Below are 27565 nucleotides of genomic sequence, written 5' to 3'. Positions count from 1 at the left end.
CATAATATATGGTAGACTCCTACAGAGGTGAGAGGATCCCTCTTGTCCTTTGCTGAACATAGCATTTGTTGGATTTTCTTTGTGGGTTTTGTAAGTCTTGGTCTGTAAGTCCTAAAGATGCCTGCTCCTGTCGCATCTTGGAAGCTAAGCAGGGTCAGTTTAGCTTGTCTCCCACTTGCATGGGAGACAAATCCCAGGTGCTTTAGGGTGCATCTCAGAGGAAGGAATGGGCAAAACCACCTGAGTATTCCTTGCTTAGGAAGCCCTATGAAATGTATGGAGTCGTCAATGTAAACTCTTGTGTAACTCACAAGGAATGTAACACAAATCTGGTTTCTACAACTTTACCTGAGTGTAAGTTACTTCAAACTATATTACATACTAGCTGTGCCCGGCCACGCGTTGCTGTGGCTTATGGGAATCCTTTGTTGGCCAGGTGGAATAGCAGTGAATAGCCTTGCAGTCTCAAAGCCTGGCCGTTTTCTGGAGTAGCTGGAGCTTTTTGTTGTATGAACGTAGAAGCATGGATGAGGGGTTGTGCTGCCAAGTTTAGTGTTTCTGGGATGTGTAGTTTTGTTGTTTTGTCCTAGGCTGAAATTTCATTACCCTTTTATATATATAAAGAAATTACTTTCAGAATATCAAAAGTAAAGTTACAATTTCCATGTAATAATCCAACAAAGGGTATAATATTCAAAGAGTAAATAATAGAGAGACAACCAAGTCCATATTATTCCTGGAGCTGTGTGAAATCTTAGGCCAATGTCAATCATAGTAAAGAAATTCAGTCTCCAAGATAGCAGCTTCTATATTCAAATAAATTCTTTGTTTGATATGCAACCTGACAATGTACACACATTGAAGATCAGACATTTTGATGGCTAGTTATGTAAGCCACTGGAGGAAAAGTATAATTTATAAATGTTAGACTAAGTTATAAATCTTATACTGACCTTGTAATGCATTCACTCTGGAAATATACTACACAGCTCCATCCCATGGTATCAAGGGATTTGTACTTTGGTGAGATATTAGAGCACTGGCTGAGGATTCTAACACACCCTTTCCTAAGCTACCAATCCCAGGATCTCATAGAATGGATAACATGGCTAAAAGCACTATTATTATGTAACACGAATAGGTCCCCAAGTCAATGCAGAGATGAGGCTTACGAGAAGCGTGGGAGCAACTGCCATTCAGGATTAGTTTCCTTGTGATCCACTTTTGGAAGGCATGTGTCTGCTTGATGCAACATCACTTCATGCCGTTCCACGACAAATGTGCATATTACCATGGGAGTGGATGTAGGATGTCGCACTACCTTTGCGTCAAAGCTGGTTTTATAATACACCTACTAAGGATTTGTTTCAAAGCTCAAGTCCCATTATACACCAAGGGCATATTAAAATGGCAACATCAACTCCCACCATTCCTAACAGCCTCAGGCCCCTTCCTTTTCCCCCTCAGCCGCTTAAGCGGCTGAGGGGGAAAAGGAAAGGGCCTGAGGCAGTTAGAAATGGTGGGAGTTGGAAGTCCAAAACATCTGGAGGGCCCAAGTTTGCCCACAAATGGCCATCCAGCCTGTTTAAAAGCCTCCACCACACTCCAGGGCAGAGAGTTCTTTTCCAGGATGAAGAGGGTTCATTCATGTATTGCAACAGACCTACTACATGTGTTTAGCTGGCTGACAATCTTAACTGGAGCTTATTTTTGGGGTAGCGGCGCTTACTAGTATATTACGAGCATCCTGAAAAAGCATGTTCCGGTTAGGTCCTATTTTCCGGGAAAGAGGGTATATTTAAAACTAGGCTTTTGAGCCTTTGACCCAGCAGTCCTGTGTGATGTTGCAGCTGAAAAATACCTCTATTTTGCGTGAAATGCCCCCAGGTGGGTGTCTGTGTGAGACAGAAAAGGCACAGATGACAACAGACCAGCCTTCTAAAAACAATACGTCATTTTTAATTGTTAAGTCAATAAAGAGGTATCAAAATTAAAAGAGGAGAAATTACAGGGGACTGAACCGAACTACTGGGCAGAAAGGGCCAGAGGGACATGGGCCAGGGGAAGGAGAGATGCAACAGAAGACACCACGTCATGAACACACAGGGCGGAAAAAGGAAGGAAGGAGGGTCATGAGGAGGTGGCGGCAGCCGGCAAGGGGCTGGTGAGAGGCTCAATATCAGAAGAACGCTGTGTTTTTTGCCAGGGAGGAGGAGGAGGAGAGGAGCGGTGTGTGGGGCTCTTAGGAGTCGTCTTCACCGTTGGCGCTGTCTCTGTCGTCTTCACCTTCTTCGGGCTCCTTGTCGTCCCCCTTAATGGACTCCAGCTGAGAGAGAGAAGGGGACAGGCAGAGGGACCGGGTTAGCAAACAGGGAGAGCCGCCGCTACACTGCTCCTCCTCGCTTCGGGCTCTCTGCCACCTCCAGCTTCGTACCTGGTCGTCTCCCCGGTCTTCGTTATCGTCGTCGTCCAGCAGGTCCCCTTCCTCAGCGGAGTCGTCCGCCCCTGCTTCGGATTCCATCTTGACGTTGCTCTCTTCTTTCTTGGCAGAGCTGCTGCTCTGCTCCTCCTCTGACTTGTCATTCTTCAGTTCTGGGAAGGGAGGAGGGAGGCAGAGAGGGAGGGGAGGTTCCAAGCAGAGGATCAGAACGGGACTTCTGGGTCGCTTTCGGCCTCGTCATTAACTCATGTTACATGTGCTTCAGTAGTGTTTGGTTTTATCTCACTGCTTTTACCATGTTGTATCCCACTTCAAGCCACAAGGAGAGGCGGGTGATAAATAATGATGATGAGACTACTATACTAATGTGAGGTCGCAACGACTATCCCAACACGGCTTACTTTATATATCAGGTCCTAGAGAAGTGCACTTGGAAAGGACCAGGCGCAGAGCTTTTTCTATTTCTGCCCCTGCCTTATGGAATGCCTTGCCGCCCTATATGAGAGCCATGCGTGAGTTAGGGCCTTTTACCCTAGCACTCAAGACCTGGCTCTTTACTAGAGCTTTTGATCTATGTTAATTTTATCAATATTTGTATGTTTGTGTTTTTATCCTTTATGATTTAGCTTGCAAATCGCCTAGAGCATCTTGGATGGAGGGCGATTAATAAGTAATTAAATGATGAATGATGATGATGAATAAGCATGCACCTATCTCCAACTCATTCTGGAGATCTTTCACTGAACACAATGAATTTAGGTCAAATGGGAATCTCTCTCTGCAGACAAATAATAGAGAGACTGCTATCCTTCGCTTCTTAGTCTGGCAAAACTGTTGCTGTTTGGACTATAACTCCCAAATCTCCATTTCTGCACACTGGGGAATTCCTGAAGCCTTAATCCAAGCTTTAGTCACAAAACTATGGTTGGTAGCTGACCTGAGCAGAGTTAAGGATTCTGACCATGAGGCTCTAGGGTAGGCATAAGCAAACTTTGGCCCTCTGGGTGTTTTGGACTTCAACTCCCACCATTCCTAACAGCCAGCTTAAGCGGCTGAGGGGAAAAAAGAAAGGGCCTGAGGCTGTTAGGAATGGTGGGAGTTGAAGTCCAAAACACATCGAGGGCCAAAGTTTGCCCATACTATTAACTACTGACCAACTACTGACCCTTTCCTCCTCCTCTCCTGCCCCCTCCCTTCCCCTTCGCCCGACTGTTTACTTTGATCTTTCTCTATCTTCTCCAGGCTTTCCAGCAGGGAATCCACTTTCTGCTTAATCTGGGTCAGCTCCTTCTTAATTGTCTGCAGGTCATCCCCTTTCACTGAAATACAGAAGGAAAAATGTAACCAGAATTATGTACAACCCATTTTGCATTCTAACACATTCTCCAGAGATTCTTGACTGTGCTTCATCCCATACAGGCTATAATGACTGACTAAGTCTAGTAGTTCAAAACAACATGGAACTACTAGGTTGGGCACTTCTGTCTTAATTTGCCACTGAGATTTTGGTGTGTTAAAAGGTTGCATGGGCCTTTTAACATTATAGTATAGCAATCTGAATGCTGGACTTCCAACTCCCAGCATTCCTCCACAGAGGCTATGATAGTTGGAAGTTGCAGTCCAACAGCAATACTTGGTTCACTTTTGTTCTAGAGAGACAAGGGCAGAGAAAATCTGGCCCTTTAAATGCTTTGGCCCAAAACTTCAGGCAGAACCACCAAATGCTGAGAGTTGTAAGATGCATCCCTGAAAATTCCCAGATATTTTAGACAATAACTCCCCTCAGTCCCAGACAGCATGGCTTTTGGAAGCCTGATGGGAGCTGTAGTCCAAAATCACTAGAGGAAATCAAGCTACAGTAGTCTCTCACTTATCCAAGCCTCGCTTATCCAAGCTTCTGGATTATCCAAGTCATTTTTGTAGTCAATGTTTTCAATATATCATATTTTGGTGCTAAATTCGTAAATACAGTAATTACAACATAACATTACTGCATATTGAACTACATTTTCTGTCGAATTTGTTGTATAACATGATGTTTTGGTGTTTAATTTGTAAAATCATAACCTAATTTGAAGTTTAATAGGCTTTTCCTTAATCTCTTCTTATTATCCAAGATATTCGCTTATCCAAACTTCTGCCGGCCCGTTTGGCTTGGATAAGTGAAACTCTACTGTACTTTGCCTTGGATAAAGAATTACAACTCAGGAGACAATATTTAATGCATACATACATTAAGGGCAACATAAAAAAAATAGCCTGAGAGATAAGAAGTTCCTAACGCTGTACTTCCAAAGTTCCACTCTTTCTTAAAGGAAGAGAAAGGAGCACAGCAAACAAAACAGGGCAACTGTAGAAGCTGAAAGATTTGCCATCTCTTTATTCAGTATTAAAGAAAACCATCTGGCTATGACACATCTCCTATCAGTTCCTTTAGAGAAGGCATGGGCAAACTTCGGCCCTTCTGATGTTTTGGAGCTCCCACAATTCCTAACAGCCTACCGAGGTTCAGCCATTATGACAGAAAAGCACCATCCCAATATAACTAATATAAGCCCAAGATTAAAAACCCCAACCAATAAGCAAGTTCAAGACGTACACTTCCCAGACTTGGAGGACGACCCGCGCTGCCCGCTCTTTGAGTTGAACCCGCTCTTCCCTCGGCGGGAGGTGTTTCCCGAGACCCGTTGCCGCTTGGAGGGGACCACGGCCCTGGCGATGGGAGGCGGAGGCGGCACCCGGGCCTGGTAGCTGTACATCCTGGGAGCACAGGAGAAGCCACTATTGAGGCTGCCTCTGCCCAGCAACTGCTTCCTTGCTCTTCACCCCCCCCCCCCCAAATCTCTCTCTCACACACATACTAACAGTGCAAGCTGTGTGACAGATCTAGGTCCCCACTAGGTCATAAAACTCACTAAATGACTCTGGCCAGCTCACTAGCTGCCTCCAGCCCGCCCTATCTGACAGGGTTTTTGTGAAAGTATATCAGTAAGGAGAAAAGTCATGTGTAACACCCTGAACTCACTGAAGAACAGTAGGTTGCTAAGTTATTGTCAGACTCTACTGGCCTTCAGTGCATAGCTGCTTTTGTTAGAATGCAGCACATCACTTGCTGTTGCATCTCAGGAAGCTGTACGTCTTCATTTCTATGTGCTTCCACCGCAAGCATTTAACCAAAGTTATCTTTCCTTCTGGTTTAACCTCCCTTGACTGGTTGGGATATGGGTGCGAACTACCAAATAGCAGGCTTTTTAAAGTTATGGGCCTTTTTGAGTCTCGGTTCCTGAGACAAAAGCAGGTATACATGATACTGAACTTTATGCTATTTTTTCTTGCCATGTGATGACAAATTGCTGAATAGTCACTTTAGATAAAAGGCAATGGTTTACAGATACTGCACTGGCTCTGCATGTATTAACATTTTGGGGAGGTGAGGAGAACCTTCCCAAGATCCATCACAGAGAACAGGATAAGGTTAAAATGCTATTTACAACGGAGCTTCTTGAAACATGAAAACCTGTTTTGCAGACCCTCCTAGTTTAATATGATTTAACTCTGATACCCCCAGATCTAAGGCAGAAACTTCGCTAGTCTTGCCTGGAGATCTGCAGAATTTTCTGAATGCAAAAAAATGCTTTGCTACTATTTTAATGGCCATCCACTCTGCAAACCATTTCTCCTTTCCTCTGAACGGCACACACAAAGGTTTAGATTTCTACACAAGCAATGACTCTTCTGCAGAGCTCCCTGAACAATGGCAAATCATTCCTATCTCTTCAAATCAGATGTCAAGTTCAGAGGATCTGGAGGTCGTTTCAGGCCCCACTCTCAGAATTGGTCACAAACTGCATTGCTTCTTCTGGAGCCAGTTTCAAACTCCCCTTCCTTAAAAAAGGTGCTGAAGGACTGCGAGTGGGGAATACATTTCTTGGTGATTTCTAAGGGCACACCGGTCCATTTGTTGATGTTGAAAAATGTAGTGCAATGGCACATGAAGCCCACCCCTTTAAGCATGACCACATCTTAGCAGATACCTCTCAACATTCCCACCTCTGAAACCTTACTAAATACGTCAAATACTTCCTAGAGATCCTGCCCCAAGACTGTCTAGTTAAAATTTAAATACTTAGGTTTAAATTATCGAGGCCAGAAAGGAATCATCTTAATGGATGTGGAATATTTTTGAAAACAGGGCACAAAAAGCCTATGAATGCTCAACTCTTCAGGAGTGCAGTGTTTTTTCCTTTTCTATTGGAAGGATTTAAATATGAAATGTGTCAGAAGAAAACCCAAGGCAACATACCTGTCATAATAGTCTCGCTGAAAGTCATAATCCAGTTCAAAAGATGACCTGGAAGACAAAACACAGAAGAGATGGTCAAGACTCCTGAGACAGTCAAGAAAAAGAATCCTGCTGCAAACAGTTCTTTAGCTAACATCATTAGGATTTCATTCCTCCGATCTGGTACACTAACAGCTAAACCCCATTATTCACGCTGTAAAAGCAAAGACACCTTTCCAACCCTTTCCTTCCCATCCGCCCTTTAAAAGCAATCCTCTATAAGACACTGGGATTCAATACTATGGCATGCTTGGTCATTCAAGATACACAAAAAGCTTTATCATCAGACATCCACACAAACACTTTCATGCGCACAGCAAACAAACATCTTTCATATTCAGATTTATCCCCCTATACTCGGCTAGACAAGAAAGACAAATAAATAGAAGCATTGTTCACGGCTGGACAAACTGGATAAATAAAAAAAGAGAAGATAAAATAATGAAAACATAAGGGTCCCGACCTGACTAGAGGGGACGGAGAAGGTGGTGCGGCTACTGACCCGTACATCTCTGTGGCCGATCTCTTCACCCCAGTTTTGCCCCGGTTCAACTTCGGCTCAGCAGCCAGGTTGATATCTGAAAGTGAGGTACATGGACATTTAGAAGTCTGGAACTAACAAGTCTCTGACATAATTCAAGGCCTTTCAGATCTTTAATCAATGAATCAGGACACACTAGCAAACTTTATGCCTAGTCTATATATGTCTGGAAAGATTAAAATGACCTGAAAAGGGCACTGTGGGTATTAAAAAAGAGACATCTCAAGATTTGAAACTGTAGGAGAGACATTATGTCTTCAATTCTTGTCATAACACTGATCACAAAATTGTTGTGTTCACAGAACTGTTGGGGATTCCAATCCATTGGTCAATGAAGGATGCAAGTACAGCACCTGAGAGTTACGGTTCCAATACCTCAAAGTGAAAAAGAGCCCACCATCTCCTGAGGGAGTCTGTTCTTGCATTCATCAGCTCTTTCACCCAGTGATTAACCTAAATCTGCTTCCCTGCCATTTTGATTCACTGATTCTATGCCTAGGCCAGAGAGAACAATTCTATTCTATGATCAATATGACCAATTTTTGAAGAATGCTGACAAGACTCTTATTTAATCTTTCTGAGGCTAAATACACCAGCTCTTATACTGTTTCTTAGTTTCCAGCACCAATTGATCTCCTTTCTATAGAAATATTCAGGCTTGTCAGTGGTCCTTCTTAAAACGTAGTGCCTGGAACCGGACATTGTTCTCCAAATGCTGCCTGACCAGTACAAAATAAGGAGGACTCATTACATCATGGGATGCGAACACTATACTTCTGCTAATGCTGACATGGCTGGTGGTTATGATTCTCGACTTTCCCTACTGCAGCAAGCATCATCTCAATCTAACAGATTACATTGCCCTTTCCAGATAAAGAACCGTCACTGAGAACGGCCTCTGAAGGCAGCTGTTGAGGTTGTATTTCCATCTTCTCAACCCCATTCCACTGAAAATAATCTACCTGGAGGGCAATACCCTGGGAAGAACTCAAGAACTAATCCTCACACAATACTGTATCATAAACCGATATAAAATGCTAATGTGAAACTAGCTCAGTAAATATCAGAGCTAACACTGGTGGATTTATATTTACAAGTCAATGGATAGAAGGGAAGAGAAACAGATAATTAAAGTAGGGGTGAGCAACTGTATAGGAAAAAATGGCCAATTCCTCAGCGTGAGTTCAGACACTACAAGTCTAACTACTTCAAATTTCCTTTGCATTCCCTCTCAAAATGGTGACAGAAAGTGATTGTGCCATTTCGTCACCATTCTGAGAGGGACTGAAATTGCAAACAGAGGATTTTCAAGATATAGAAGAAAAGTGTTGTTTTGGATTTCAAAATCAGTCTGTTCCTACTCATGAGTATTCATAAGTAAAACAAAAATCAAAATTCTGTGTAACAGGCGATTAGGAGAACAGGTTGATGCACCGGTTTCCTTTCCCCATTTTATGAAAACATGCCTAAATGAAGGACAAAACAATGATTCTTTAGCTGACTATACACAGGTTTTGGTGCACAAATAGAGCTGTGACCATAGAATCTCAGGGTCAACACTTCAAATTAGGATAATTGTCCATAAAGGCAGCCACAATGTGGGACTAGTAAAGGGCAAATGGGTTCCTATGTGCCAGATAAAGGTTGAAATCTCTATGAAGCCAAGCAGCCCAGAGATAGAAAGTACACCTAATTCCTACCTAGACTAACTTACCTCAGAATTATACAAAGACTTCCATACATACAAACAGTGTAAAGGAATTTTTTTTAACATAAAGGATTATCCTAGTGACCCACACCCTGAGTTGTATTGGAAAAGGCCCTGTCTTTAAGCATTTTGTGCTTCTTCCCCCTGCTTGCTTGGTTATGACCTCTTTTCCTTCTAGCCTTCACTCATTCAAGGAATAGATGTACATGATTTACAAAGAATACAAATGATATGAAGAAATGAAGTAAAAGGAGGAGTTCATCTGAAAGAACCAGACTAGTTGCGATTTTAAGGAATTCAAGGGCTTACCTAGGACCTGGCCTGCAATCATTCTGCCATCTTCTCCTGCCACAGCAGCCCGAGCATTGCGCTCGTTCACGTATTGCACAAAGGCAAAGCCCTTGTGCACGGAGCAGCCAACTATCTTGCCGTACTTGGAGAAGATGGCCTCCACATCTGACTTCTTCACCACCAGGGTGTTGAGGTTCCCAATGAAGACCCGAGAATTCAGGGATCGAGGATCCGTCTTGTTGGTAACGTTGCTGGCCATGGCTTGCATAGACAGCAGAGATGCAGACCTGGTCCCCAGAAAAGGGAAAGGCAGCCGGAAGAGAGAGAAAAAACAAAGAAAAACTTTCAGAGCATGTTTCGGTACATATGCCCTATAAAGGATGAACACCAACACACATTTTCTTGTGTATAGTTTGACAAGAAATACTTTTTCCTCCTCTGATCCATCCTCCAAAGAGTACCAAACATCAGTTAAACAGATCCCCCTCCCCTTTTGAAGGAAAAAAGTAATAAAACACCACATAAATGACTTTGCCAAAGGACAACGATGAAGGGCGAAAGATGTAATGCACCTCTAATGCCAACTAAACATTTATGTACCTTCTCTAATGAAAGAGGTGCTGGAGATACACTTTGTCTAAGATGGTGAAAGCAAATGTTGGTGGCTTGAAGTCGAGCCATATGGAGTGCCAATGTGCCTTGAGGGGCAGCATCCTATACAAAATAGAGGTATATTTTCGGGCTATTTCAGGCTGTTGAAACACTTTATTTCCAACAGAAGGTGACTCAAAATCACTGTTTGGGTCACTTCATGTTTAAAAAAAGCATCTCCTGAGTCTGAAATAGCAGTGATAGGACTATCTCTCACGCATTGGACTCCAGGTCAATTTGGTCCCAAAATAGAACAGTTAATCTCTCTTGGCAGTGATAACCACCTTTCAGACTACAGTCAACTTTGCTTCCACCCGAAGTTCCTTTTCAACCAGCACCAAAAGAACAAATTGAAATTTAGAGCCTAGTTCAAAGGCAAGTAATGAAATCTGCAGGTAATCAAATTTCTGTCTGTGGCAGTGGGATAGTGTAGATCAAGTTCTGTCTTTAATTTCACATTATTTGGGCTTTCATTTCCAGTATTGGCATGATTTTAAATTAAATGTTTACAAATGACAACATAACCTATCACCTACATGGTCGTGATGCTTTTCAACGATCTGAATGGCCTTCTCCAACCTAGGTGTGTCGGATAACAACCTCTACCATCCCCTGGCTATCTTGAAATGGTGGTAACTGTAATTCAAGACATCTTGAAAACAACCAGTGGGATCAAACAATTTATATCAACAGTTCAGGTTCCTGCAAGGTATATAAACATTTGCGCTCACCTTTGGCGAGAGTGCACATTAACCAGAATATATTTAAAATTTGACTTAAAAAGTAGCCTATGGAAGCAAACATGGTAAGAATTTCATTATTGTGTGAACTCAGCCAAGGGACAGAAGGCTGATGGATAAGACATGTCGCAGTACTTCAAAAAGTTGCATGAAGTCTAGTTTTGGTGATAACTCAGAATGGAATTCCAGAAGGAAACATATTTACACAAAAATATTCCAGATGTACAGAGGCAGATCTCCCATCAGATGCTCCTGCCTTTTGACTATGTGTTTTCAGAATTGCTGTTGTGTGCCTTCAGGTTTTCAACTTTAAGGCTTTAAGAGATTTTCTTGGCAAAATTTGTTCAGAGGGTTTGCATTTGTTTTCCTTTGAGGTTGAGAAGGCAACTTTGTCCAAAGTCACCAAGCAGGTTTCCATGGCTGAGGTCACCCAGATACCCAGTGCTGTAGTCAAACCACTACACTATGCTGTTATGTTCTGTCTTACTATAATTTAAATAAACAGCATAAGACAGAACAGGAGTCCAATGGTTATGTTTAGGTAACAGAGACCCATATTCATATCTCTTGTCCAGAAAGGAAGTTCCTAAAGGCTGGAAAACTCTCTCAAATCTCAGGACTGTTCAAAAGCAAGAATGACTGCAGATCTTACATTTCCAATTACACTCTTGTCCCCATCATCATCAATGGACATAAAAATGTACAAGGTGAAAAAAGGATGTCTTCTGATTAGAAACTTGGCAAGTGTGCCTAGGAGGCTGCAGTAGGAGCAATGGAACAGATTTAAAAGCAGGAGAGGAATCTGTTGCAGGGTCAGTCACCATTAAGCTATGTATTGACAGATATGGCTGAAGGCCAATCAGCCAAGCTTTCCTTCGTCCTTGCGCAGCCTAAAGAGCATAAGTGTAGACTTTGTTAAAACTGATTTGCTTCCTTCTCAAAGGGATGTCCTCTTCTCATCCCACCTTAGGTAAGGCCTCCTACTCATTTCCAAATTTGCTAGCTTGTGGGAAATGCATTGGAGTAGGAAAGAGGATGTGGTCTCTCTTGTAAAGGTGGCCACAAGATGCAGATTTCAATTTTCTTTAATGGAAAATAGAAACCCACTTTTTTTTTTCTCTCTGCAGAAGAACAAAGAAATTATCTCATGTGCTTTGAACTTAGTGTTTTGAAGGCCAAAGCATCCAAATGCTAAGGGTTCTTGTAGAAAGTCACTTCTCTCTCTTAGGAAAAAAGGAGAGTGGAGAGAAAGACAAAGCTCACATTGCCAGTTTGCTGGAAACTGTCCTTCAAGAAAAGGCAGCATTCGCATTCTTCCTACTGGTATTTTGCAGTATGGTTATGGCTGAAGGAAATAAATCCACCTCTGCTCCCTCCCCAGGCAAAGGAAGAAAGCAGATGTGCCCTACACCTTCAGCAAGAATTGGTTTTTTGCTCCAGTGGGAAGAGAAAATGACAAGTACTTTCCCCCCACAAAAAAGTGGACAAGGAGGTATCCTAACTTCATACTGGACTTTGAGGGGAAAAAGAGATGCAATGAGATGCTCCTTTCACCATCTCCAAAAGCCCAACACAAGGCAACCATCTTCCTGGATTCTTAGTAGCACCATCAGCTTGACATCTGGCATTCTTCAAACAAGGGTAAATATAGACATGTGTCCCTTAAAATGGTAAGACTTGAGATTTGAAAAACGTTGATTTGATCTTCCAGAGACATGAACCTGAGTGGGTGACCCTGAGACAGTCAACCACAGGATGGTTGTGAGGGTAATACAGGAGAAAAAGAGAACCATGAAGCTCATTAGAGAAAGTGTGAATTAAAAATAAACTATTGGTTTTGGAGTAGTAGCAGCAACACCGAATGCTGGAGGGAAAGATGTTCTGTCATTATCTGCACAAATCCATCATTAGTCATTGCTCCCTTTATTGCAGTGGTTCTCAACCTGTAGGTCCCCAGATGTTTTGGCCTTCAACTTCCAGAAATCCTAACAGCTGGTAAACTAGCTGGAATTTCTGGGAGTTGTAGGCCAAAACACCTGGGACCCACAGGTTGAGAGCCACTGCTTTACTGCTTGTTGATATCATTTTAAGAAGATGGTGACTCACTTATTCATTTATCTCAATTCCTTTTTCTTTTACTAGAACATCTAGCCCTACAATGAATTGTAATTCCCATCATCCCTCATGCTAAATTGAGCTGAAGGCTTTCAAAATCCAGTTATATGTAGAGTAGCCACAAGTTGGTAAACCTTTAGTATCCTATCTACTATAATGTAAACAACCATGAAAAGATAATGGATTAAATTCAGTATTGGTTCACCATTGAAGCAAACTAGACATTTAGCACAATACTCATTGATTTCAACCCATTTTCTCTACGTGGGTATGCCAAACACTGGATTAAGCTATTCTCTCTAATCTTTGTGTAGCACTTAAAATAGCATCAAATCAAGAGCTGGCGAAGTGTAGCCCCAAGCATCAATTCCAAAAAGATTTGGCTGAAAATGCTCTTCATGCCATCTAAGACAGTGTTGCTCACAGTGGTGGTTTGCAGACTAATGTCCGTGCCTCAAAAGCTTCCTGGAAAGGAAGAAATAAATGCAACTAACACAAGTATGGCACTGCTGCAGGAACACTTTTGGGATTGATCATCTCCCACCCACTGCATCAAATAGCTGGTTTTGAGCTATTTGATGCAACAGGCAAATTTCACCATGTTTTAGGCTTCCTCAAATTTACCTAAGGCCTGAAAGAGGAGGGCTGTCCCATTCTTTCCTGTTAATAAGTTATGTAAGAACATGAAGGAGGGGGAGTTTCAGAGGATGCATGGAAAGGCAGATTCTTAACATAATTTGAATATGTGCTCTCACAATGTAAATTTAATTTTGAATTAGGGTGGTTTCCGGTGGCGAAGTGTGTTAAAGCACTGAGCTGCTGAACTTGCAGACCGAAAGATCCCAGGTTCAAATCCTGGGAACGGAGTGAGTGCCCGCTGTTAGCTCCAGCTTCTGCCAACCTAGCAGTTTGAAAACATGCCAATGTAAGTAGATCAATAAGTCTCTGGCGGGAAGGTAACGGCGCTCCATGCAGTCATGCCGGCCACATGACCTTGGAGGTGTCTATGGACAACACCGGCTCTTCGGCTTAGAAATGGAGATGAGCACCAACCCCCAGAGTCAGACATGACTGGACTTAACGTCAGGGGAAAACCTTTACCTTTTTTACTGGTTTTTTGTTATTTTATTTGTAAAAGGAGATGACCACACAAATAGACTCAAGTCAATTTCTGAGCCCAAGTTCTATCATGGACTCTTTAAATGCCATGCTTCCAATGACCCATAACCATTCTTTCATAAGCAAGTGCCTGCTGAAAAGATATCTGCCCAGATTCTCCACAATACACACCAGAAGGGTGGGTGTACAGCCAACCTTCCATATTTGCTAGGGTTAGAGACACAAGTCAACCAACGAAGTGAAAAACTGAAATAAAAAAACCCTCTCAAAATTTCTAGATCCTCCGGTATGATTTTATAGTTATTTTCTGCTAACACAGAGTTGCACTGGAGGACATTGACTATGAAGTCCCACTGGAAAAACAGAATCATAATGGAGGACCTAAGAAATTCCCAAAGATATTATTTTTTAAAATCCGCACATGTCAAACCTGCAAATGCAGAGGACTGGCTGTATACATATGTGTTGTTGAAGCCTGGAAACGTAGGCAATTCAGCCCCTTACCATCAGCCCAGATGGGCTTGTTTCTGCTCCATGTGAGGCTCCACCGGTAGCTGCCTCTGCTATTCCAGCCTGGGCGTCCATGGCGGTGATTGCAAGGGTGGGGCGGTGTGGAAGAAAAGACCAGGGTGGGAACTGAAGGGCACGAGAGGTGAGGGGGAAACCAGGGGGAGGAGGGGTCTGTTGGGGAAAAGGCTGTCGCTGCGAGGGAGCGATCAGCACCACAGACACATTGCAGCAACAGTTGAAAAATTGCACAGAAATAAAATGTTAAAAATAAAAAATTAAAAATAATAATAATAATAAAAAGTGTAGGAACTTCCTGAAATATTCAAACAAGTTCTGGAGAGAAATCGGGTTCCATTCTTGGCAGCCAGGCGATCAGAAAGGGAGGGAAAAAAAGAGTTAACGTGATCAATCCACTTTCTTTTTTTAAAAAAATGCGTTTTTAAAAACCTTGTTGTATTTTTCACACCCAAAGGGTTAAAAACCCAGAGTCAGATAGGACCACTCAGAAAAACTCCATTTTCATCCGGTTAAAAATCAGCAGTCATTTCTTTTTTTTAAAATCACCACCATCAGCAACACATCATCACAGTCACCACCATCATAGTATCAATAATATCAATAAGTAACTAGTAACAACAATAAAAAGGAAATCAGTGGAAAGGCAGGAAAAAATGGAAAAAATGTAATAACTTACTGTAGCTGAAGATCAAAAAAATCTCACTGTAAAAAAACAAAAATAAAAATAGCCCAGATTAGAAAAACGGGAGGTGTAAAAAGGTCAAAGTAAGTAACGATTTTTTCTGTTTCATTTTTTTTCTGTCCTTTTCCCCCCTTTCATGCTCTCATTCCAGCCACGGTTACTGCAGAACCAGGCAGGGGAGAACTCCTGGCAGGAAACAATCCAAGCCCTTTGAACACCATTTCATTCTAAAAATGCCTGAGAGAGGCTGGCTCATGCGAGGCTAAAAGGTTCCTCCTCCTCCTCTAACCCAGGTGCTGCAGGGAGAAAAAAGGTGATTTTTTTTCCAAAATTACATCTTTCAATCCAGCTTTGGCTTGGCTGCAAGGCAACGCTGGGCCGGGTAAGGCACCATTTTAAATAAAACAGCTTGTGCTAAGACATCGGGAGGAGAGTGTGTGTGGTGGGGCAGGGGGAGTGGGGAGTTTAAAAAACAAAACGAAGCTGAGCTCCAGTGAAGGAAGGGTTGGGGTTTTTCGCCTTGCTGCCCTGTGAAAGGAGAAGGGATAGGATGAGTCAGGGTACCCCAGAAACTTTGCCCCATCTCCCCAATTCCCCCACCGCAGAGAAAGCTAGATACCCCAAGCTTACAGCCTCCTCCCCCAACCCCAGCCAGACAATGATGCTGCTCTGATCCTCCTGCTGCTTCCACTGGTTGCCAAGCAGGCGGGTGGGATGACGTCACAGGCACCTGCAAGCTTGGGGTAGGAGCTGGACCGTGCTGAAGCTCACAGATACCCTGAAGCAAAGATGAGGAAGTGAGGAGGAAAACCACACGCACTCTAGTACTCTCATGGCATGAGGAAGACACAAAGGCCACAATCCTCATAAAGAGGTTTAAAAGCATTGAGGGACCACGGCATCATGCCTCCCCAACTCCTCCCAGAAATATAAGGGAGCGCATGCATCCATCTCCCGCTGGCTTTTAAGCACTATATTTAGAACTAAAAGCATCCCTGTTTTGATATATGGATGCTATGAAGCAGCTCCATCCCTGCTTTGTTTTTAAGTGCAAGGAAGCTATTACAGAGAGAAACCCACATCCCTTATAAACACACCCTCCCCCTTTAAAAAAGGCCAAACAGGGATGAAATTCAAAGCAAGGCCATTGCTCCATTCTATGCTGCTGCGTTTGCTCTAAAAGAACATGGGATAACTTTCAAAGGGTCAGCACAGGCAAGAAACAAAGAAGAGGAATATGTAAAGGTAAACCTTTATGGATAGTAAACCTTTTAAAATATATTGCTTGAAAAAAATCAGCAAAATAAATAAGCAAACACACAGGAGACTAATGCTAAATACGTTCAGAGGTTAATAAGCAAACAGAGATGGTCTGGGGTTTCAATATTGTGACTAAACAGCTCACAAACATACAGGCCTTCTCCCTGACAGCAATCTTGAAAAACATGTGTGCTTCGTACAGGATTTGTCTCAACAAATCTGTGGTCCAACAGGTAAGACCACTAAGTATGGATTGGCAATCAAAATTTCAGTCTAGAACCGTATTTCTCAAACTCTGCTCCTCCAGATGTTTTGGACTTCAGTTCCCAGAAATCCTAGCCAGTTTACCAGTTGTTTGGAATTGTGGAAGCTAAAGTCGAAAACATCTGGAGGAGCAAAGTTTGAGAACCACTGGTCTAGAGAAAATCATGTGGGGTCACTTTACAAAGGAGCTGTTTCATTAGAGACAAAATGTTTGCAGGTGGTAACCAACACACACTCAAATTCTTGTGATTCTCCATTTTATCTTTGCCATTGACAGGTGATATAATTTGATGGGATTTTTAGAAAGCCAGCTGTATCAAGTCCAACATTATAGGGTCCTGCAGCTGTAAGATAGCAGAAGCTTTGGGCTTCTGGCCTTCAGTCTTTAATCCTTGTGTTTTCTGGTTTACACACCATACAAGGGACTCCCTGACCCTGTTCATACAAACACAGTTCTCCTTCTACCTGCCAGCCCTCTGATATTATTGCAGTAGTCTCACTTATCCAACATTCTGGGTTATCCAACGCATTTTTGTAGTCAATGTTTTCAATACATCATGATATTTTGGTGCTAAATTCATAAATACAGTAATTGCTACATAGCATTACTGCATATTGAACTACTTTTTCTGTCAAACCTATTGCACAACATGATGTTTTGCTGCTTAATTTGTAAAATCATAACCTAATTTGATGTTTAATAGGCTTTTCCTTAATCCCTCCTTATTTATCCAACATATTCGCTTATCCTACGTTCTGCCGGCCCGTTTATGTTGGATAAGTAAGATTCTACTGTATATCTATTGATACCCCACTTCTTCTCTCCACAAAGGAGACTCGACATGGCTTATGCTATCTTTCTGATCTGCAGATTCTCTGTAAAGCAATGCCACACACAGCTCATGACTAGAAATCAATGCAGAATTGACACACCTTAACCTGCCTACTTTCAGCTCTGTCACTGTTGCAATAGAAGCATGGTTTAAGCATTGTAGCAGGAACAGTGACACTTTTAAAATCACCATTAAAAACATTTTACTTCCAAAATGACTCAGAGCATTCAATTCCCAAGTAAGGTGCAGTGCAAGTACTGCAAAATGAAATGCATCTCTAGAAGAACGGGGTTTCTGGTATTCTGCTCAACCACCTACTAAAATGCAACCAACTACAAGCTGAACTCAGGTCTCTCCCTCCTTCAGACATAAATTGAACCAACTGCACCTATACTAAATCAACTTTAGCTGGCAAATGCATTTAGCTCTGAGAGCTTTTCCATCAAGCTTCGCAACTGACACTGTGGGGGTTGTGCACTGCTAAGCCTGCAAAACTGGCCCAATAAAACCAGATCACTCAAGATTACATAAAGAAACAAGTAGAATCATGGGTCATACCAAATCTCGGAACTAGTTCATTGCTTTTCTTTAAAGGCTAGGTATCATGTACCCAAAATGTTAGGACCTAGAAGTGTTTCAGATTTTGACATACATTGGTGAAGGGACACAACCACAAAATTCTCTTCTGTATCATAAACATCTTATACCTTGAAGGTAATTTTATATGCAACATCTTTAAATACTTTTATCCATAAGACAAAGGGTGTCTCCATTGAACCATCCGAAAGCAAACATAGCACAATTTCAGCCACCAATATGGATCATTTTGGAGTATTTCAACATTTCATGGTTTCCTCCTTTCTGTTGAAATTGTCTACATGCTTGTGGATAGCAGAGCACTTGATGAACCAACCTGGACACAGCAGATTATCTGAGAACGCAAAAATGCTGGACCATGTCAGACTACACAGAGGAGCAATTGAAATCCAAAAGCATGTGGACACTTTCAACAGAAAGGAGGAAACCATGAAAATGAACAAAATCTGGCTACCAGTATTTTTTTTTAAACCCTCTAAAATCAGCACAGCAAATAAAGAGTAACATTCATGAAATTCCATACAGAAAACAATCAGGGCCAGCCAATCACTTTCCAATAAAGAATTCTCCCAGGCAGGAAACTGCCAAGCTCTGAAGCTGTAAGGCTAATCAATGCTAATCAAGGTAATGAATTGCAACATTCACACATTCTTCCAACATGCAAGAGTTCTTTCTCCCAACCAGGACATTCCACAGATATATAAATCCCTCTTGCCTAGTTTTCAACAGACCTCACAAGCTCTGAGGATGCTTGTCATAGATGTGGGCAAAACGTGAGGAGAGAATGCTTCTGGAACATGGCCATACAGTCCAGAAAATTCACAGCAAGCCAGCTGGTAAACTGGCTGGGATTTCTGGGAGTTAAAAGTTCAAAACACCTGGAGGCCCAACGGTTGGGAACTACTGTTCTATAGCCTTGTTGCTCTCCCACCCAAGTACCAACCAGGGCTGACCCTGCTTAGCCTCCAAGATCAGATAGAAAGGAACCAGAAGAGGCTTTTGGGGTATTTAGGCAGCCTCATCACTGAAACCCAATCTCTCAGAACGTTATGCCTGCGTTAGAGCCATAATCCGGATTAGGACACTGCACAGGGTGGCGTGTGAACGCCTTTGGGCCTTCTTTGCCCACATAGTAATGAACAGGGATGTTATTTCCTCCCTCATCCAATTGAAGGCAGGAGCCGCTTTTCGCTTACCAGCACCAAGTTCACATTCGGCTCCAGCTCAAAGCGAAGAAGGATCCATTTTCTTTAATTCCCCCCCCCTTTCCCGCACTATGGTATCTCCCAGAGGCCATTGGAACGAATGAGAACGGAACGTGCCATTTGTACAGAGCGGGGGTACAACGTTAGAAAAAAGCCGACAAGGGGCATACCAAGGAAAGGGGGGGCAGGTTAGAAAGGGCAAGACCATTATTAGCCTTCAAACCCCCGCCCCCCTCCGCGGTTCTTCTTCCGAGCCACAAACTCACCAGCTCTAATACGCCGCCGGTTTTTTAAATATACAGTTTTCTGTCTTTCCCACCAGGTACGTTTCCCGCATCCACGCTTCGGATGGTTCACAAAATGGCGTCCCCGCCGCCCTCCACCTCTGCGCCGCGCAGCACAGCTACGCCCCCTTTTTCACTTTTCGCCTCCTCACGTTGGCTTTAGGACCATCTGATTGGCCAAACTTCCTGTCATTCAAACTGACGGCCTATCCTACCCGGGCCGATGGTGAGGTAAACGGGACGGTACGAATAACAATTAGGAGGAATCCGGAGAGATTTGCGAGGCGAAAGGCGGGTCCTCATAAACCAATAGGCTGAGAGCTCTGTCGATCTACGCGCCCTCAAAAAAAATCTCAATCTGATTGGATAATTGGGTTGTCACTTCCACAATTATGCCTTGCAATGATTAGCTGCTGCGATTGCCCTCATCTGCCGCCTATTTTCTCCCCGCCTATTTCCTAAATGGTCCCTGTTGATTGGTTGAAACGTTAACCAGTAATATTAGTGTAAAGGTTTTCTTTTTTTTTTTAAGGCACCTTGACGTACATCCGGGTCCCTTGGGGTAAGTCTCTATTTCCTATGGGCACTAGGCGAGTGACGTCATCGGAGCTTCAGCTCGTGATTGGGCAGCTGTTAGAGCCCAAGTTTGAAAAAAATATACAGTACACGGGAGTTATAGTTTTACAAGGTCTTTAGCCTGCTGCATTACCCAACTACAACTCACAGGATCCCATACAACAGGAGCCATGGTAGTTAAAGTGGTGCTGAACTCTATTAATTATACAATGTAAAGATGCACCATGTGACTGTCCCAAGGTTTGGTGTCTATTTATAAAAAATAATAGAAAAAAATAATACAAAACGAATACAATAAAAACTAAGCAATTTCGTTGTATCTGTGACTACATGTTTCCCTGTGCAGACATGCATAAATCACTATATATGTATACACAAAACGTAAGATTGATATCTGGGTTTCATTGGGGCTTTTTGGCCCCATCTACACAGCCCCCGGTGATGCAACGGGTTCAAGCTGCTGAACTTGCTGACCAAAAGGTCAGCGGTTCGAATTCGAGTGGGGTGAGCTCCTTCTGTTAGCCCCAACTTCTGCCAACCTAGCAGTTCGAAAACATGCAAATGTGAGTAGATCAATAGGTACCTCTCCAGCAGGAAGGTACTGGCGCTCCATGCAGTCTTGCCGGCCACATGACCTTGGAGGTGTTTATGGACAACGTTGGCTCTTCAGTTTAGAAATGGAGATGAGCACCAACCCCCAGAGTCGGATACAACTACATTTAATGTCAGGGGAAAACCTTTACCTTTTACACTGCCATGTAATCCAGCTTCTGAATCCAAATGATCTGCCTTGAACTGAACTGTATGGCAGCGTAGACTCATATAATCCAGTTCAAAGCAGATAACCTAGATTCAGAAACTGGATTATATGGCAATGTAGATTCAGCCTAAATCTCATATGGTCCTTGCTGGATCTACACTGCCATATAACCCAGTATCTGATTCCAGCTTATCTGCTTTAAACTGGATTGTATGAAACTGCACTGCCAAATAATCCAGTTCAAAGCAGATAATCTGGAATCAGATACTGAATTATATGGCAGTATAGTTGGGGCCCTCCAGAGCAGTGCAAAGACTTGCTGCAAACAGCACGGTTTGATAGAAGATTATCAGATTCAATAATAGGTTACAACCAATCATCAAAATTAATAGAATGCTGGGAGTAATACAGGTTGACATCCCTGACCTGGATATCCCAAATCTTAAATGTTCTGTTGTCGAAAACCAGGACCACAAAACCTGAGGCTCTGAGGGCACCCAGAAATTTTCCTCTACTTCCAGGCCATGTCTGAATTAATTTGCCAAAGTTATACAAGCAGGTACACATAAATCCCAGGGAAAGTCTCACCATTTAGCCCAGGAAAAGATATCGTCCCTTCACAGTACCCTGAGAGTCTCATAATGGTTTTAAGAAAAGCCACAGGGTTTTCCCAAAATGTTTATTTATTTATTTATTTATTTATTTATTTTACAAACGTATATGCCGCCACTCCCCTAGGGCTCGGGGCGGCTCACAAGAACCGGCTAAAATAACAATTTAAAAACATCTTAAAAACATCTTTAAAACATCTTTAACAAAACATCTTCAAAACATCCTAAAAGCACCTTTTAAATCATCAATGTTATGAACCCTATCCCTGAAAACTCTTTCCAGTCCCAATTGCCAGATCATACCCCCTCCCTGAGGACCCCATTTAGGCTGTGCCAACACCTCTGGCACCCATTGTGTGGTCAACCAAAACCCATTGTCCTGTTCTGGATGAACAGGAGCAGAGCTATCAGCTCCATTAACACCAACCAGCCCCCATTCCTTTTCTCCCACATCCCTTTTCTTGGTGGACCAAGAAACAGCCAGCAGATTTCAAATCAAACAGTGACAGTTTATTAAATTTCATGACAATCAACAGCAGGCTGTGAGTCTCCATGAACCAACAAGCTTATCCTAGCTGGCTCCGATCTGGATCAATCAGCAACCAGAGTGGCAAAGTCCTTTGTTTCAAAGAGCTGTAACAGTGCTAGAAATAAATCTTTATGTTTGCAATTGCACTTATGTGATTTTTTTTGGAGCACAGACATCCACTTTGGCCAAACTGAATAAACACCTCTGTCCTTTGCCTTCAATCCCTCCATGTCTTATTTGGTCCTTTGGGAGCTGGAATCACTTGACAGTTCAAAAATCATCCCACATGGATGGCTGAGACTTCAACTTTCTGATGGTTCAATGGACACCAACCATCTAATTATTAAAAATACAGTAGTGTAGACTCTCAGTTGACTGGCAGCCATTCAGTTTGGTAGATGCCAGATAAATGGAGTTTCTGGTTGGTTGAGGGTTACTATTAAAATAGGCCTAACTGATACTATACCCCATACTATACCATACCATAAATTCCATTTTGACTTAGTATGAATATTGAAATACAGTATTTGAAGCAAATTAGAACAATAACAGCAAACTAAACCTAATGTAACACAGTTTTATTATAACTGATTTTAATTTTTATGTAAAGTATTACAGTAGAGTCTCACTTATCCAAGCTAAACAGGCCGGCAGAAGCTTGGATAAGCGAATATCTTGGATAATGAGGAGGGATTAAGGAAAAGTCTATTAAACATCAAATTAGGTTATGATTTTACAAATTAAGCGCCAAAACATCATGTTATACAACAAATTTGACAGAAAAAGTAGTTCAATACGCATTAATGTTATGTTGTAATTACTGTATTTATGAATTTAGCACCAAAATATCATGATATATTGAAAACATTGACTACAAAAATGGCTTGGATAATCCAGAGGCTTGGATAAGTGAATCTCTACGATATTTCTTCAATTTTTTTGCCAATTGCTACGTAGTTGCTAGTTGCTAGTTGCTTGCATTCCAGTTAACTGAGAGTCTACTGTATGTAAAACTGCCTTGAAGCTATGTCCATTAGAGGTACATGAAACATAAATTAATTTTGTATTTAGATTTGAGTTCCATCTCCAATATCTTTCATTATGTGTTTGCAAATATTCCAAAATCGGGGGGGGGGGGGGGGGGGATCTGCAACCCCAAACACTTTTGGTACCAAGCATTTCAGATAAAAATACTCAACCTACATTGTTTTAATTGTGATAACTGCGACATATGAACCATCATTATATTGGAATCCAAGTATCAATATGTAAAGTTTGGACAGTTTTCCAAGATGTTAAAAATCAACCTAGAATCCTGGGATTTGTAGTTTGGTGAGGCACCAACAGCACTCTTTGTCAGAGAAGAATACAATTCTTGTAAAACTACAGCTCCCAGGATTCCATAACATTGAGTAATGACATCTTAAAGTGATGCCAAACTGCATTTCTTCTACAGATAGGTTCACCCATATAATCTGAAAGATAGTGAATGTCATCAACTATTAAACCTTACATCTGTTCGCTGGTAAAATATAGAGATATATCTCGCTCTTCCGATTTGTTCAAATGTCCTGTCCTGTGAACCTTGATACTGAGTGTATCCTTGAGCTCTGCCCGGATATCCTTGAGGAGCAGGATATAAAGAAGCGGGTCCAAGATGTTGTCCAAAGTACTTAGGCACAAGGTCACCTGCATGTAGATGAAAAGATCTTTCACAAATTCGCAGAGCTGGCCATTGTCACCTTTGGTCATCAGTTCGCTGTAGAACCTGAAAGACGAAATCAACTGGTATGGCATGAACAGAAGGAAGAAAGTGGCAATGATGAGGGAGACAAAGCCATAGATTTGCTTCTTAACTCTCTTCTCCAAAGAGACGACCTTCCGGAGCTCGAGGAGGACCTTGAAGTAGAAGAAGCCCATCATAAGGCAAGGGATGAAGAAGGAGAAGCCAATGATGCTCACCTTAAACCGGGCATAGCCTTTGTCCAGTACAGAATCATCCAGACAATTGTCCTGACTTCGGTTTGGATTCTTGACCTGGAGCGCAATGCCGGTGGCACACAAAACGGTCACCACAAACCAAGTGGCGACACTCATCTTGACGGCCCCTCGAATCGTCTGCAGCCTCTGGAACATCAGTGGATGTACAAGGCCCAGGTATCGCTCCATGGCAATCAGGCACAAGAAGCAGTTTTTGGCATAGAAATTGGTGCGAAAAGCTAAAGCAGACACAATGCAGAACTCCTCCCCTAAACCCCAATGGTGGTCTTGGTAGCTGTGGTAGATCCAGAATGGGAGGGTCAGGATCTGCAAGAGATTGGCCAAGACCAAGTTCGTGATGTAAACGGAGAGGATGACCGACTTCTTCATCTGGTGGATCAAGGCATAGAGAGCCAAGCAGTTCAGAGGCAGACCAGTAGCCACCACGATGGAGTATAAGGGGATTTTAAAGTACTTGGTGGTATTAAAGAGCACGGGTTGGCATAGCAAGGTGTTATTATCCATGAGTCCAAATGATCCTCAGCGGGCTTTCTGATAGATCCCAGTTCCTATTGTCTCAGAAGTGGGGCAAAGGGTCCAGGTTTTTGCTGAAATTGGAAATCATTTGGAGGGCGCACACAAAAGGAGTCAGAAAAAAAAACTCAGTTCTTTCATTTATCAGAGACACATTGCACTTCCTCCTCATCCAGTTTTAATTCTAGTTATATTTTTTAAATTTGGTGTTCTCTAGATCTGGAGAGAAAGATAGAAAAATGGATCACTCAGACATGGAAGTACAGAAGAGTCTCGCTTATCTAACCTTCAATTATCCAACGTTCTGTATCATTCAACGCAGTTTGCCTTTTAGTAGTCAATGTTTTTGTAGTCAGTTTTTCAATACATTGCGAAGTTTTGGTGCTAAATTCGTAAATACAGTAATTATTACTTAACGTTATCATGTATTGAACTGCTTTTTCTGTCCATTTGTTGTAAAACATGATGTCTTGGTGCTTAATTTGTAAAATCATAACGTAATTTGACGTTTAATAGGCTTTTCCTTAATCCCTCCTTATTATCCAACATTTTCACTTATCCAACGCTCTGCCGGCCCGTTTATGTTGGGTAAGTGAGACTCTAATGTAGATGACATAGTTCTTACATACACATATACTCTACACCAACCATAGATATAGTTACATGTGAAATATGTAAAATAAAGAACGCAGTCCTGGTCTAACTTGTGCATATTTATCCACTCCACATGTATACACCAGGGTGCATCTACACTGTAGAATTAATGCAGTTTGACACCACTTTACCTGCCATGGTCCAATGCTATGGACTCAAGAGAGTTGTAGTTATGAGGTATTCAGTCTTTGCTGGTGTTTCACCAAACTACAAATCTCAGGATTACATAGTGTTGTACAATGACAGTTAATGTGGTATCAAACCACATTTATTCTACAGAGTAGATGTGCCTAATATGAATATGCTGCAGATTATTTGCTGGAAAACTTTCAATAAGCCAAGAGATATCGATTTATTGCTGATAAGATCCAACTGATTTCTTAGCTCAATTTAAGTTTTGCTTCTTAATTAGTTCTAATTGAGAGCACTTACCTTGCTGCTGTCTCTCAGCACCATACTCTCTCGCTTGCTTGCTTGGCTTAGACCTTGATCTTTCTGAGCCACATCTTCTTTTCTGTGGTCAGTTGTTTTGTTTTCTGACACTCATATACAAACGATGTGCAAACATCCCCAGCCCTTGCTTAGCACAGAACTACTACTAACCATAAGCAACCACTAACTTCTATGTGGGTGGGAGTAGCAGACAGCAATGTAGCCAGTTATGTAAGTGCAAAATAAAACAGCCAGGGTTTTTTACATAGGACCCTGAGGTTTCATTATAGTTATTCTTCCATTGCTATGGTTTTGATTAGAGAAACACAGAAACAAAAGGTACTTTCATCCTCTTGAATTACAGTTGCTCTCTGTGTGTTTTTTGTCTCTTTGAATGCACAATTCACCTGCAGGCAAATGTGGTTTGGTTGTATGTAAGAAACTAGGGTTTTCTCTTTTTCACTGCATAGAATGAGTTATTTTTAATACATTCCTTCAGGAAGTCACACTTTCTTAAGGTTTATCTACTGCAGTGATTCCCAACCTTTTTTTGACCAAGGACCACTTTGACAAGGGACTACTCTCCAACATTAGTACCAAAAGGGTTACGAAACAGTTTTTGGTCACCTTTAGATTCGGTTTGGTTATTTGGGGTGCTGATTCAGAAAATTGCATTGGATAGACAACATTAGCTCTAATTTCCGATACAGAACATAGAGAACCCTTTGAGGTGAGAAGGACAGAATATAAATGTCGCTAATAAATAAAAAATAATAATATGCCATCCAGTAGTCGCCACATAAAACGATATTTAATAAACTAGAGCTGATGTAGTCTATCTAATACAATTTTCTGAATCAGCACCCCATATAACCCCATTGACAGGCATAAAAACGACCACAGGTTGGGAATACTGATCTATAATGTAGAATTCCTGCACATTACCTCTGTGGCTCATTGATATGGAATAATGAGAGTTTTGGATTCCCTTAGCATTGAGCAATGTCAGTTAAAGTGGTGTCAAACTGCATCATTTCTTGGAATTTATAATTTGGCAAAGTCCATAGTACACTCTGATAGGCAACATTAGCATTTCATAAAACTGCCAAGACTGCCAAAAACTGCAAATACATTTCTGTATTTATGGCAGTTAAAATCATATCAAAGTGCAGTAAATGTGAGAAAATGACCTGCATCTGTCCATATCAACAGACTAGATGAAAATCTAATTTTCTAAATATGTATTGATTTCCCCCCCCCCCCCCCCAAATATGATTCTCCTAAAATTGTCTTTTTTCCCTTCTGTATATTGGGTCTGAGAGCCCGTGGGAACTTTCCTCACATCTACAACACTTTTTTGTAATATTTCAAGCCGAAACAAGAAGCTGAAGGACATATACAGGAAGTTGAAACGTGCATCTTCCCTGCGTGTATCTGCATTCACAGACCACTTCTCCCTTGCGATTTGAACTATGGATTTTGCAGCTTCACAGGATCAAATTCAACAGTTAAACATAAAAACCAATTTCAATTCTCTTGGCTGGAGCACTCTTGGAAATTGCCAAGTTTTGGAAATGCACAATCGAGGGTGCATATTCTACATTGTAGAATTAATGCAGTTTGAGACCACTTTTACTGCCATGACTCAATGTTATGGAATCTGTAGAGTTGTGGTTTTATATAGCATTTAGCTTTCTTTGTCAAAGAGTGCTGGTGCTTCACCAAACTACAAAGACCAGGATTCCCTAGCATTGAGCCACAACAGTTCAAGTGGTTTCAAACTGCATTCTACAGCATGGATCAGAGGTGTCAAACTTGTGGGCATCCAGATGTTTGGGCCTTCGACCCCCAGAAGCTCTAGCCAGCTTGTCCAGTGGCCAGGAATTTTG

At 42.0% G+C, this 27565-nt stretch overlaps 2 protein-coding genes across 7 annotated transcripts; both read right to left on the bottom strand.

Annotated features, from left to right (window-relative positions):
• Positions 1 to 1936: 1936 nt before the first annotated feature.
• hnrnpc (heterogeneous nuclear ribonucleoprotein C) lies at positions 1937 to 19727 on the bottom strand. 6 transcript variants are annotated; one of them, XM_016997311.2, is made up of 10 exons: positions 19583 to 19727; positions 15152 to 15177; positions 10510 to 10625; positions 9341 to 9609; positions 7246 to 7360; positions 6744 to 6791; positions 5040 to 5200; positions 3658 to 3759; positions 2435 to 2592; positions 1937 to 2326 (listed from the first exon to the last, which is right to left on the bottom strand). In XM_016997311.2, coding segments are annotated over exons 3-10 (939 nt in total). In that variant the 5' UTR covers positions 10512 to 10625; positions 15152 to 15177; positions 19583 to 19727; the 3' UTR covers positions 1937 to 2242. The 6 variants fall into 6 exon arrangements, with proteins under 6 accessions (XP_016852800.1, XP_008118603.1, XP_016852802.1 ...); XM_008120396.3 differs by having other exon boundaries at positions 10510 to 10609; XM_016997313.2 differs by having other exon boundaries at positions 7285 to 7360; positions 10510 to 10609.
• Positions 19728 to 21628: 1901 nt separating this feature from the next.
• LOC103280671 (G-protein coupled receptor 4-like) lies at positions 21629 to 26327 on the bottom strand. The gene is made up of 2 exons (XM_062958152.1): positions 25677 to 26327; positions 21629 to 24809 (listed from the first exon to the last, which is right to left on the bottom strand). Exon 2 carries the CDS (start codon positions 24579 to 24581, stop codon positions 23586 to 23588), a length of 996 nt encoding a protein of 331 aa, XP_062814222.1. The 5' UTR covers positions 24582 to 24809; positions 25677 to 26327; the 3' UTR covers positions 21629 to 23585.
• Between the last annotated feature and the right edge of the window lie 1238 nt (positions 26328 to 27565).

Source organism: Anolis carolinensis, chromosome 6 (genome assembly GCF_035594765.1).
Source record: "Anolis carolinensis isolate JA03-04 chromosome 6, rAnoCar3.1.pri, whole genome shotgun sequence".
In the NCBI taxonomy this organism is placed as follows: Eukaryota; Metazoa; Chordata; class Lepidosauria; order Squamata; family Dactyloidae; genus Anolis; species Anolis carolinensis.
Note: the sequence above shows the minus strand (reverse complement) of the source record. Positions and strands in the feature narration are given on the sequence as shown.